The sequence below is a fragment of the Eublepharis macularius genome, chromosome 5 (assembly GCF_028583425.1).
Source record: "Eublepharis macularius isolate TG4126 chromosome 5, MPM_Emac_v1.0, whole genome shotgun sequence".
Taxonomy (NCBI): Eukaryota; Metazoa; Chordata; class Lepidosauria; order Squamata; family Eublepharidae; genus Eublepharis; species Eublepharis macularius.
In genome coordinates, this window is record NC_072794.1 from 145,430,332 (window position 1) to 145,444,856 (window position 14,525).

Consider the following 14,525-nt stretch of genomic DNA (forward strand, 5'->3'; position numbering starts at 1 on the left):
TAACTGTAATTTGATCATTGGTGGTGGTGGTATGAATTCTCCATTCAAGATTTCTGTATCAGCATCCTTAACTAAATGCCTCAGGATTTGCTAGGGAGAAGGAACCAGTATCTGTGGACATGTTCTGAGAAGAAGGGAGCGAGAGGAGAAAGAAGAAAAGTAGAGAAAAATGGGGTCTTCTGCATCATTCAGACTGGATCTCATTTTGTATATTGGGGTACAAAGTAGATCTGATGATGTTGAGACCATTGCCATATTCTGTTGCAGTTTTTGCAGGGGGAGGGGGGCTAGTCTGAGCCTAGGAACACAACACAGGCAGATCATAATTGTCATTTATTTCACAGCATGAGAGAGTTGGTCTTTTCATAAGAGGATTTTCATAAGAGGGACGCATTGCTTTCTAAGTTATGATGTACATGACACGGTATCCATCAGAATATAAAGACACAAGCTGTAATGAGCCTTGAAGACTTAAGATAGTGTTGGTGGGTGGCCATGTGGGTCTGCAGTAGAACAGCAGGATTTGGGTTCCGTGGTACCTTAGAGACCAACAAGGTTTTCAGGGAGTCTGAAGAAGGGAGCTCTGTCTCATGAAACCTTACACTCTGAAAACCTTGTTGGTCTTGAAGACTCAGGTAGAAGATACCAGGTTGGATGCAGACTACATTTTCCTCAAATGAAGGAAACTTCCTTCGGTGGAACAGAGCTGCCTTCCCGCTCCCCCTGCAGTGCATTGATCTCCCTCAGAGAAAGAGGTGGACAATGAATGAATGAATGAATGAATGAATGAATGAATGAATGAATGAATGAATGAATGAATGAATGAATGAATGAAACAACCACCAGCCAAAATCCTTTACAGAGATGTGGTTGAAAGATGCCAAATATGTTGCATCACAGTATCTTCATTAAAACGGAAGTTGGTGTGAACCAACTTGGTGAGGACACAGCTAAAACCACTCAAAAACTTTGCACTTTGTGGCACTAGGATCAAGGAGCCCAGGATTCAGAGTGGCACCCAACTAATAAACTCACTGGGTGACTTTGAGCCAGTCTTTCTCAGCCTAATTTATCTCAGGGGAGAGATAATGAATAAAAAGTCGAAGGGAGCCAGGAAAGAAGAAAGTAAAGCACCCTGGAATGCAATCTCTCTTGACCAAAGGGAATGAAATTTAGATTGTCCACTCACAGTGTAATTCTGCCTTACAAGTTTAAAGATCTGTGCTTGTTTTCAGAGTGAGGGAGGAGGACAGGTGCTAAATAGGTTGTTACACAATATCTGAATTGAGGACCCTTGTAGAATTCCACAGGGTAAAAGAGCTTTATTACATCATCCACTCAGAGGCTGTAACTTTATATCAAATTGTGAGAAATGGTTTATCACTCATGGATTAAGCTATACATGCTGGATGTGATTCAACATTACCATGTGCAGAAAGCAACTCTTACACACGAGAGACATTCCCTCCCTTTGTGCCTCATCCAATGCTGCTCCAAATCCAGGCAGCCCTCCAGAGGAGGGGCCACCACTTAAAAGCTCCCGTTTGTGACCAGAGCCAGCTGCCCATATCACTTTGAATCCTAGATGACAGCTTGCCTTTTTTCTGTAATTGCTTGTTCATTGCTATGCATTTTGCAGATGTTTTTTTCTATGTTAAAATTATAATGGTTTGGGTAACAATTTAGTAAATGTCTTCTGAATAAAAAATATATTTGTATTTATAATTGTAGCATAACATGCCTTTCTGGAGGATCTCCTGCCATGCTGATCTAGAGGCTTTGCGGCACGCATTAGAGCTGGAATACTTGTAGCAGATCCAGATGTCTCGGCGGTGGTCTCAGCATCACTCTTGAAGACACAACCTATTTTATTGGCGTTTTATGCTGTTACTGCATCGGCCTTTGTTGAGGCGGAGCTCTTTTGTATGAAAGCCTTTAGAAGAATCTGCACCAGGAATGCCACATGCAAAGTACCTTTTTCTTTGAATGGAAGAGAAAAACTTTCAACAGCCTAATAACTGGATGCTTAGAGCTAAAATGGGACTTTTACCATGTAAATGACTTCCAGGCATACAGAAGACCAGTTCTGGTTTAATTTGTTAGGGGTTTTTTCCTTGCTTTAATGAATGAGAATGGGGTGGGGAGATGTGACATGGAATTTTTAAGCATATCTGCTGGACCGTTTATCGATTCAGATAAGTTTCTGAGGAAGGTGGGGGAGGGGAGATTGAAATAGATGATTTTTTTGTATTTTTTTAATTTATGAACTAATCCTATTACTCTGATATTAAGCTTGGTACCTGTGTTTGTTATCTGCTGGGTAGGATAGACTCAGCTCTTTCTAATTTAATAGCTCTTTCTCCGTGGTAAACTCTGGGGGAACAATCATTATCACATCCATTTGAAATGAGCACATTTGGGAACCCTTGGTGTAAGAACTATAGCTAGGTTTTTAAATGCTGGCACGTGTGATGCACACATGACTACATGGGCTGCCATCTTGTTTTCGCATGGTTGGAAAGAAAAATTACCTTGTGATGAGTGAATGGCAATAAAACTATGTTTACAGTTTTAGGGCTAAAATCCTTACTTTTTGCCATATAATAAGCTTGACATCTTTTCAATCTGGTGTCAGACCAGAAGAGTCTTGTAAAGTTTTGCCCAAATGCACCCACTTTGGATGGCTCGAAACAATTCCTAAAGCCAGAAAAGTCTTGAACCTTTGCAAGTTCTGCAGATTTTCATCAGATGGTTTCCTCATCACAGCCCTACAAAAATGGAGAAATCTAGCACATTTTCACCTCCAGTGCGAATTTTAGAGGCACCGGAACCAACCCTATTAGGATTTAAATGCAGCGAACCCACATGTTGTGCAGGAGTAGCAGCCCTAAATTGCAAGAACTCTTGCCTGTCCTTTTACTCTTTCTACTGTACCACTTGTACCATATGCCACGAAGACACAGGGGAAAGAAAAGCAGAGTAGTACTACTATGTGTATATCGGGGGGGGGGGTTACTACATTAAAGATGCTGCAAGAATGTGATGGGTTTTGCAGAATTTTGCCCTACATTTTTTTAATTAAAGAAATGTTGAAGTACCCAGAAGAAGCCAATCCAGAACACTTCTATAGATGTGATCATTCTCAGCCTCTTGAAGACAATATCTAGACAAAAGGCTGAGCGAAGGAACACAAATTGGATAGAACACACTCTTTTGGCTTGAGATTTGGCTGCTGACTGATTGTCAGCAACGGAAATAAATTTGGCTACGAGGCCAGGACAGGAAACCAAAGAGAGAAAAAGGAAGGGGGGGGGGGGATGCTGTCAGGCTTCCAAGAGATGAACAAATTGAATTAAGCGAGTTGGGGGGGCGGGGGGGTAGAGATGCTTGACTAGCTGAAAGCCAGTGCTGACAGACAGCAAAGCTAAATCTTTTAGCAGTTGCCAATCAAGAAGTTGTTGCATTTTGCCTGGGACACTGAGGTGACTGTATTAGTTTGCTACAGTCCATATAATAACATACTCTATTGTGTAGGAATTAAACAATGTAAACAAGAATCCTGAGGCATGAGCTGAAATAGGTTACTTTTTACCTCCCCTCTGGCTAAGTTTTTACATGCACTCTGCCCACCTCAATCAGTGTGTTTAATATTTATTAACATCCATCCACCATTGTTATGCTGTAAGACGTAACTGGATAAAGTACATAAACGGGAGATTTCCCTATTTTGAAAGGACTAATTCTTGTGCACAAGAAGCGATTGAGGAGGGGATGTTTTCAGCACATGCTGAACTACCAAGCCGTATGACTTGTGGAGAATTCAGGATCTCCTCAGAGCCAAAGCCAGAAAGCGTAGCCTGCAAACTGACAGCTGAGAAGATGCCAGAAAGCTTTGGGTCAAGTGTATTGATTTGTACTTTAAGAGAATAAATAGGTTTCTCTCAACTTTGGTACCTTTACCAGGAGGTAATATTGCTTGTATCAATGAACTCTGTTCTCCTTGTAATGCCCAGGAGTACCATGGCACCTGGTGCCCATTTGCTTCTTCCCTCAAAGGAAATGGTTCATTCTGGCTCAAGGGAGCAGGAGATGCTTCAAAAGAACCCAGGAGGCATCACCTTTGTGTCCGCAAGGAGCACGCATTCAGAAAGAGCCGCCTCTATTGTAGGAAGACGCTTGGGTTGCAATCTCAATGTTTTGTGATTGGCCCTAGTCCCCATGATAGCCATTTTGTGGTGGCACCTATTACCCATTTTTTAAAATTCCAGATGTGCCTGTAAGCTCTACAAGATTGGGGACCTTGAGTTATTGCTTCTTCTGTGGTCCACAGTTGCTTAGTGGCCCAACAACCACCTAAAGTGGAATAAGCTGCATCCTGCAAGAATTTTTTGAAATGCTAAAGCAGATTTGAGGAAAGGGGGCCTAAAGTCCTTTAGTTCTGCTAGTTACACTGTAAACCATTATATATGAGTTAATACAGTCAAATGTCCATATTTCCCAAAAATTATGGTTTGAAATATCCAGGTTATTCCTAGATATTCAGGAATCTTCATCTAGTTTCAGACTAGGTTTCTTATTTTCAAAACATAGTTTATAGAATACTGTCATAGATGTGTAATTTTTTAAATACCACCATTCAGATTGACTGGAAACACGATGTGCATCAGAGCTTCTGCATCTCTTAAAATCTTTGTGGAAGATGCAGAATGTTATGTCAGGTGAAGAAAGTTCCTCTGCTGTAATTCTCTTTAATACTTCAAATCACACAAGCCCTGCCTTCCATTGCCCTTATCACTTTAGTTGCCCATGTTGTCTTATTTTTGAAATTTGAAAGACGGATATTAAAAATTTACATTAACAAAATTAAACCCCTTTTTAATCTTACATAAACTCTGTTCATAAGTTATAGTGAATGCATTTACAATCTGTGTACAGTATATACTTGATTTTTATTTATATGGTGAGTAATTCTCATGTTACATTCAACAAATGTACAGCTGAATGTGTGATTTAAACTCCACATTTATCTAGGTTTTGGTCCCCAGTTCATTTGTCAAGTGCACTGGCTCTTTCTTACCAACAGGTGCACACACATACATGCAGATTGTATGCGTGTTCACCATAACATGTGAACACGACTACAGGGTCCATTAAGAGCAAATTTTGCCACAGTCTCGTAACAGAGATGTGAAAATGTATCTCCTCAAAAGTTGGGTTTCTTCTCATATGTAGCTAGCCTGAATCATGTTTTATTATTTGCATGTGATTATTTAAAAGCAATTTAAGGCCATTCTATGATATAGAGACAAGTTTTTGTCTTCAAACATGTGTAGCAGCAGTTTCTCAAATCCTAATGCTATGTTGGAAGGGGTTTGTAGTAGAGTAGGCCTCAAATGTGACAAAAATTGTCTCTTCAGTAATTGCTAGATATTTATGCAGCAATGGCCAACCCTCCCTTTGAAACAACAGTAGTGACAATTCTGCTGCATACAATCACTAGTTCATTTTTTTCCTAACTGGGTTAAAAACAAATAAAACAATACAATTTGTACTGAGGCTATAGGAGAACTACCAATGTGTGCACATTGCTGGATTCACTTATTTTAGCCCAGGCCTTTCAGAGTTTTAGGCAAAGAATCTCATGAAAACCACTGTTGGCATGGCTAATGTGAGGTTTTTGCTAGTCAGTTCTATTTACACAGGCTTTGTGCTCTGCGTGGACTTGGGCCAGACTTGTCTTGGTTCCTGAAATTAAAGTCAAAATATTATTTTGTGTGGGAGAACATCATTAGTCTCCCCTTTGAGATTTGAATGGAAGTCTCTCAGCTGGCAGGTGAACAGCGAAGCAAGCGGTGCTGTTCAAATTGAAGATTCCAGTTTAAGCCATTCTGGCTGGGTCAGTGAAACCTAATTATCTGTTTTATATGACTTCATGACCAACTTCTCTGGTCTAACAGGGTGGAACATTTCAAACATCGTTTACTTCAATAAATGTTTGTTTGCACTGCCAATATATGTGAAATCCAGTCACTCAAAAGAAGTACAGGTTTGCTGCTCTAACCTGATGCAGCAGTTGCTGCCACAAGTTCTGCTTCGTCAAGGAACTAAACAACTTTTTCCTTCATACTCTGAGCATCATTCCGGGATCCCCCTGTGCTCCTTCTGGGTTGTTTCATAGCATTTTATTCAAGATTATTCATGTTGTGTCTTCTCTCATTCCACCCAAAAACTAGCTCTTCTTTCCATGCTGGCCAGCAGCAAAGAGTGTCCCCCCCTCCCCGCCATATAGCTAATAAGTGTCTGCCTTGGGCAAACATCCTTTATCAAGAGGTGTCTCAAAGACTCTCTCACTTTTTTGTCATTTTCTCCCAAAATTCTATTTATTTGTTTACTTCAAACCCATTTTTAAAAAACCCTTTTCAAAAAGGCAGGACCAAGGAAGAAGTCAGGATGTCTGTGTTAATGTGAAACCATAATTAAGACTAACTGTGGTTAACAAAACGGCATCAAACCATGGTTCCAGATATTGGCTTGGATCCCATGAAGAATTTCACAGGTGGGCATGATCTTCACAAATCTCCAGCTCTTCCTTGTGGTCCCGTCTCCAAGGAGCAGCATTGAGTGTGGAGAAGGGAGTATTTTAGGCTGTAACAAGAGGGAGAAGAGAAGAAAGTTGTGCTTTGTGCGAAGAAACCTTTTCCATCCATGGAAATGCTCTGGGGGATCCAAGCTCAAGGTTACAGCAGTTTACTGAAGCTGGGGGGAGGGGGGCAGTTGGTTGCAAGCAATCACTAAGTTATTCTGACCTAGCGTAAAGTTAGGTTTCGACCAGATCATGTTTCTCAAAGCATCTTGCATAGAGAAAATCCTGTGAACTTGTTCAGGCTTGCATGTTTGTACTTTTACCCTAAGAGCAATGGTTCATCTGCTTTGGGTGTCAGAGATGGTCAATGTTGATTTATGTCAGAAGGCGTGGTTCTAGCCAGAGCCCCCATTTGCTGCAGCATTACAGGTGCCAAAAGGGACTGCAGCAGAAAAGCTGTAATTATCGAAAAAGAGATTGCTCTGGACAAGACACAGCTTGTCATGCTGAGAACAGACAGTTTCCAAGGGAAAGATCTGGCAAGTGGTTTCTTCTTCTGCTCCAGTGGAGCGTCATGCCCTCATGTTTTCTGCCTTTCAGGATGGATAAAGACTTTGTGGATCTTGTATTGCTTGTTGTCTCTGCAATTTTGCCTTAAGCAATGCAAAAAACCTGTAGACAAAAACACAAGCGGTACAGAATTATTGCCAACAATGGGTATGATCCAATCACTCTTGAACACATCCCAATAGGAGAGATTGAAGCTGTGTCTGGTTCTCCTGTTTATATCAATGATACATGAAAATGCTTAACTTTCCTTGGATTGTTCTCAATTGTGTTTTAAGAAAATGGTGGGTGTATTCAGTTGTTCTGACCACCTACCATACCAGCACACTACACACAAATGCTACGGTTCTCTGGGTCTTTTCCATTGAACAGGCATTTAGTTCAACTTCTGTTCCATCTTTTCCCCAGTAAATGTACCAAAAAGCTGAAGGTTAAAGAGAAAAATAATAAAATTAATCCAACATGCATATCACAAACAATGAGCATCCCTGTTACACCTAATCCAAGGGGTGCCAACCTTTAGTTTAATGAGATCTACTTTTGAATAATGAAAAATATCCCAAACTACCTCCTCCCCGGCATATTATCAAATTTTGTTCCATCTCAGAAACAAAACATGGACTAGGAAGAGCACCAGAAATGAAGCTCTCTGCTAAGCAGTACAGAGGAAAAATCAAGTGAAATAAAAGCTTTAAAAGGGGGGGGGGGAGCCTGGCGCACAGCTTTTTGCAGTTTTTTCCTAGGTCTTGTAGGAGATGTATGAGCTATATGCAGCAGCTGGCGAGCTACACATTGGTGACTGGCATATGATCCTTCACTGGGCAAATGCATCAAAATGCCTGTCTAATACAATGCCCCAGAAAGAAAGCTTTTGGCTAAGCACTACAGTGGGAAAATCCTATGAAATAAAAGGGTTTTCAAAAAAAATCATAGAGCAGTTTTTCTGCATTCTTTTTCTGGGTCTTCTAGGAGATGCCATGAGCTACTTTGTAGAAGCTGTGAAGCTCCTGGTAGTTCGCCAGCGGCCTGTTGGAGATGGTTCATCTAATCCGTGTCCAGTGTTGCACTGTGTCAAAGAAATTTCTGTATTAAGGTCATTTTAATGCATTTAGCAAGTTTTTACCAGTTGGTTTCTTTCACATACAGACAGAATAATTTGGACAGGCAGCTTAAATCTTCTTAATTAAAAACCAACTTATACTTAAGCAAGAGCAAGATTTGGGTCCACTAGCACCTTAGAGACCAACTGGATTTCCATTGGTTTCCACGTTACTTTTCAGCCCTGTATTGGATTTATGATTGTTTTCAAATTTCTGCTACCCTTAGCCTATTGTATTGTTTAGTGAATGTCCCAGCCATTGATCGTATCGACTTATGTAATCCTCCTTGAGTCTCAGTGAGAAAGGCAGACTATAAACAAACAAACAAATATCTGTGTCCGGCAGAGCCTGCCAGTAGCGCTGCATAGAATCCAAAAGTTCGGGCTCCTGGCTCAAGTCAAATAGGTTTCACTTCCTAGTACTGACAAGCTACAAATCAACCATTTATCTGTCATATGCCACAAAGGATGGTGATGATAAGCTGTTAGTCCAAAACAAAAGCCTTTTTAAAGGATCGATCAATATAGCACAAAACAATGTCCTAGCCTTCGAGTTCTTCAGAACTCTTTCCTTGTATGGGAAATTATTTCTTTGCTTTAGTGAGGTAAATGCATACAAGGAGCTGTGTAGGATTGTCAGACATTTATGTGGGCTCTAAGCCACAAAAGCTGATGTCAGAATAAAAACTGGCTGTTATATGTAGTGCTCCAAGACTCTTGTTTTTGCTGTATATTTTTGCTTTAATTGCTAGCCTTCTGGAAATATTTGCTTAGGGACAATGTGTTCACATCAGTACTAGGGAAAGAGAGAAATGTCCAGTCTGCAAATAACTACAAAAATAAATGGGTAGACTAAAACCAGTGTTCAAGACAGAGTATGGCATCATGTGTGGTGGTGATAATTAGATGGTGTTCAGCACTTGACAAGGTATTTTCTGGACAGGTAAGGACACTTGAATGGTGTTTAACTACCAAATGATTTAAAAAACTAAACTTCTAATTAGCTAACACAAGAATCACTCTACTCTTGTTTTTGAGAGGGAGGGTATGTATCATAAGCACTTACCAGAAGTTCCTCCATATTGGCTACACAGCAGTCAATACCATAGTCGTCATGCTATGTCCACTGGAGCGGCTATGCAAATAATATTTTCCTTGTGATAAAATATTATGGTCTGGGAACCAAGACACTGATACAATATACTAAGCTCTTCCCTCTCTCACAAGAGCAACTGGACATTTATCTTTGGACAACCTGAGCTTACCAACTAAACTGACAGATTTCAGAATGACAAAAAAAGTTACTTCTTTACACAGCAACACATCATTAGTGGTTGCCACACTGGTCCCTGACTTACCAGGTTTTAAAAGAGGCTTAGACTAATCTATGGGGGAGTTCACAGCTGTTTATAGCTATTAGGTAAAGGTAAGCACCAAGTCATTACTGACCCATGGGGGACGTCACATCATGACATTTTCTTGGCAGACTGTTTGTTATGGGGTGGTTTGCCATTGCCTTCCCCAGTCATCGACACTTTACCTCCAGGAAACTGGGTACTCATTTTACCAACCTCAGACGGATGGAAGGCTGAGTGAACCTTGAGCCGGCTACTTGAACCCAGCTTCTGCCAGGATCAAACTCAGGTCGTGAGTAGAGCTTGGGCTGCAATACTGCAGCTTACCACTCTGAACCACGGGGCTCCTTATTATAGCTATTATAGCTATTAACTATGATAGTAAAAATGGCACTTCCATGTTTGGACAACAGTGGATGTACCACCAACAGTAGCTGTTATGGGACCAGCAGTAGGGGAGGTTTTTTGACTTATTTGTGGGCCTAATAAGGCATTCAGTTGGCCACTGTAGGTCAGTCTGTCAATATTGTGCTATAACAGTGAAATTGTAGCCTGAATTTTCTGAGGCCACTCATGTTCATTTTGTTCCGTTCCCAAACTTAGCCACATGGTGGCAGCAAATTCTCACTATCTGCTTCACCACAAGACAAACCCAATTTCCACTTTTACATAGCCGCAGTATTAAATTGCATTTATATACTGTGTTGTTCACATTATATCACAGCCCATTGTGTGAACCTGTTTCCCCACCCAAGGGAAATCTGGTCTCACCAGTGAGTTTTCTATCTGTCCTCCCCATGCAGAGGTATCTTGGGCAGGTGGATGCAGCTAACCGTAGTACAATAGGAGGCAGGACCTAAACTGATCGACAGGACCCTGCTTCTATGGGAATGAGTCTTTTTTTTAAAAAAAAAAAAAACATTTTTCTTCTAAAGGGAAAAACACAAAATACTGTTCTATGTAAATTGCTCAGTAATTGAGGCTAGCCTCAAATCCACTAGAGTGAATGCTACACTCAACATTATCTTCCCAATATGACCAGCCTGGAGAGGGGGAAGTACATTGATAGTTTAACTCTGGAGACGACATGATAGAAAACACATTTGTAACAGCGTATTTTTCCATCTCGTCCCCGTCAGATGCTCCAGAACAAGTCAGCTGTACCAGCATCCCAAGAAACAAAAATTTTCATCAACCAACTATGATTTAGCACCCCACGCTATACAAAAGCACTATCTGTAGATGACTAAGCCTCCACCTTAGAACAGCATGCAAAGGTGCATTGGTAACTGGAGGCAGGTGGGTGTTGATTTTGTGGCATATTTGGACCACATTCCCTGTCAAAGAACCCAGCCAGCAAGATACCAAAATAGGCTGCCCTTGAAGAAAAATTTAGCACAGATCAGGTAAACCCTAATAGCTGATAGCAAAAAGGAGCACTCTCGTACCTAGAGAGGCCAAGCTTGGTCAGAAAAGTGAGAGGAGACTGTCCACATCTCTGTAAAAAGGAAATAGAGGGCCACAGTACGGCTTGGCAGTTGATCAAAGCCAAGGATTTCAGGCAAGGCATATGTAACGTTTTGCGTGGTAAATAGTTTGCATTTTATTTCTGATGGTTAAGGTGGGGTTTTGAGTATATGTTTACTGTGGCTAGAAATGCAGGCCTCTGAGGTAAGGATGAGGGGGGCTGGATGGATGAGTGGAGTGTGATGTGACTGGATGGTAGCTGTATCCTATGGGCCAGAGCGAATTGCAGTTTTTAGAGTGCTGAGGCAAAGTGTTCTTTCCATCTGGTTCAGGCAAACAGTGTGGAATCCTGAAAGGCTGCATCTGTGTGGATGAGAGGAGGAATCATTCTGAGAGTGAAGAACTGTGTGGAAAATTACTGAGTCCATGAATATACCTTTAAGAATATATAACTATTTTGAAATAACCAAGTTTATGAAACTATTCTGAAACCAATACTATTAGTACTATGCAGCCATCACACATACGTACTTAAAAATAAATTCTATTTCTGGTTAAGCAAAATGCCTGTTTCATCTGGAATATGGGATCCTCTTGTCACCTTACAGCCACCCCTACGTGCTGACCGTTCTGTCATACTACTATCTATAACTATGCCTTCCTATAATACCATTTAATACAATTTAAACTGAAGGCAAAAGCTTTTTATGGTAGTGAAAATCTTTGGGGAACTGAGAAAGTTAGGGAGGCAGTAATACGTACGTCAAGCACAGGCGGCCAGAGCCACAGATGGTGTTAGTGGTGGGATTCAAACAGTAAAGGGAAGATGTTCTCGAGGTAAGACAGTAGAGAACACCTGACATTCTATTTGCGGGGGGAAAGAGGAATATTGGTTGTGAACAGAATCCTCCTGAGGTAAAATTTCCAAGTATCTTAAGGAAGAACTGAACTAAAATTCCAAGGCAGGTTACAAAGAAACTCTACAGCATAAATCCCCCTCTCCACATAAGTGTGGTGCCACTTAACCTTGCATGCATCCATACCAAATACAGTATTTCTGTGTTCAGATTTAATAGCATACCTGATCTTCCTTCCCCCAACCCGTTTCATCTTCCTCCATTATTTTTTTCAGCTACTCATTTTGGGGGGCAAGTAATGTCAGAGAGTCTATAAACTGCAGAACGTCATAAAAATCAAACGTTTCAAATATTTCTTTGACATAGTTTACAATATGAAAAGCAAACTACACATTACAATGTTATATTTACACAAGACAAATACTGTCCTCATAACAAAACATAACAAAACCTTAGCCTTTCTGTAGGCAGCAGAGCCTCTCTAGCAAGGCAGCTTAGCTCTTAGGTCCTTGATGGCCCCTCAGCTTGGAGCTCCCAAAAACTGCTTGGAAACAACCCACCAAGCCTAGCTGCCGCTGACTCTGCAACCTTGAGGAAGCTAGAACTGGCACCATGACACCTCCAGTGGAAGGGAGTAAGTACTGCAGGACAGACACCTCCCTGCTGCTGCTCCAGGCAGGGAAAGGGTTACGACAAATTAACAAACAAAAAACTCTTACGATGCTGGATCACCAAAGGCCCCAGGAGAACTCTCCCACTATGCCCTATGGGCATATATCATTCAAGACATTTATTGTAAGTTACCTGACCCACTCTAGAAATTTGGGCTAGACTCTATAAACACAGAATGTGATATAAACATGTACTGTGATTAGGGTGGTTTTCCAATGGCATGACTCCCACGCCTTTTTTCCTGGCTAGTTCATACATTGTGTCAGTTATAAGATCAATGTAACGACAACATTCGATTTATATACCGCCCTTCAGGACACCGTCCACTCAGAGCAGTTTACAAAGTATGTTATTATCCCCACAACAATCACCCTGAGAGGTGGGCATGACTGAGAGAGCTCTGAGGGAGCTGTAACTGACCCAAGGTCACCCAGCTTTCAAGTGGAGGAGTGGGGAATCAAACCTGGTTCTCCAGATTAGCGTCTCACCGCTGTTAACCACTACACCAAACTGAGAAGGGCTGCTTTTTTTTAACCTGTTTAGTGCATTTTAAGGTAATTTATTTTGCAGCACTAAGCTTGCCGTCAGTTTTAATTTTATTTTAAGCCCAACTATGTCTCAAAAGCAGCTTCTCTAAACACTGCCCCTACTTCATGCTTTTTTGCTTCCCTTCCCCTCCTGATCTCTCCTCAGCCAGAGAAGGAGGGAAGATGGATGGCAAGAGAGAGATACAGAATGAGAGACCTCTAAACCTTAGGCGAAAAAGTATTTTCTGTTGGCTCTATCCCTTGACCCCTTCATCTGCCCTTTAACACTCTGTCCATGGGCACATGGCCTCTGCCCCTTTTTTTTCACTTATAATTTTTCTTTATTTAAACTATAAACAATAACATAAAAACTATAGACAACAGGGCAGGGAAAGGGGCATTTCCACCCCCACGAGACATGAACCAGTTCGCAAAGTGGAGCAAGTTTGTGAAAGACCGTGGTTCGTGAAACGGGACGAACCATGAACTGCATGGGGTTTTCCCCCGGTTCATGTCCACCTCGACTCTAGACCATTTCCAGTCTGGATTTACACCAGGGCATGGGACAGAGACAGCACTACTAGCATTAGCGGATGATCTCCATCTGAATATAGACAATGGCCACACCTCCTCATTGCTTCTCCTGGATCTATCTGCAGCCTTTGACACAGTAGACCATGCCATCCTGCTGAGACGTTTAGAAACAGAAGTGGGCATCAAAGGATGTGCCCTGGACTGGTTTAAATCGTTTCTCATGGAATGGACTCAAAGGGTTGTCGTTGGAGATCAGCTATCTCCAGAATAGAAACTATCTTGTGGGGTTCTGCAGGACACAATCTTATCTCCCATGTTATTCAGCCTCTAAGTAAAGCCTTTAGAACTCTTTCACAGCTATGGAGTTGGATGTCACCAATAAGCAGATGACACCCAACTCTGTATCTCACTATCTAGGTCCCCACAGGATGCATTAGAAATCTTTGTTCACCTGCCTGTCAGCTGTTGTGAAATGGCTGAAAAACAACAAATTGAAATTGAACCCAGACAAGACTGAAGTGATGCTTGTTGCGAAGGCAGAGATCTTGAAGTATATTGTATTCCCCACTTTCAATGGAGTTTGTCTGACCCGTGCAGACTCAGTTAAGAGCCTAAGAGTTATACTGGATCCAGCGCTACTAGAAAAACAAGTTAAGGCAGTGGCAAAAAATGCTTTCTATGACTTCTCTCTAGCCTAGAAGATGGCTTATCTCAACACAGCCAACCTGGCCACCTGAATCCATGCTGTGGTAACACCAAGGCTTGAGTATTGTAATGCACTATACATAGGTCCAGGGCTTTTTTTCTGGGGAAAGAGGTGGTGGAACTCAGTGGGTTGCCCTTGGAGAAAATGGTCACATGGCT

General features: G+C 41.5%; 1 protein-coding gene across 1 annotated transcript in view; it reads left to right on the top strand.

Annotated features, from left to right (window-relative positions):
• Positions 1-2,571, top strand: part of EYA2 (EYA transcriptional coactivator and phosphatase 2) — a 199,973-nt gene extending 197,402 nt beyond the window's left edge. The window contains exon 16 of the mRNA XM_054981392.1: positions 1,732-2,571. Coding sequence (XP_054837367.1) covers positions 1,732-1,812 — 81 coding nt within the window. The 3' untranslated portion in view covers positions 1,813-2,571. The remainder of the gene's footprint in view (positions 1-1,731) is intronic.
• Positions 2,572-14,525: the final 11,954 nt, after the last annotated feature.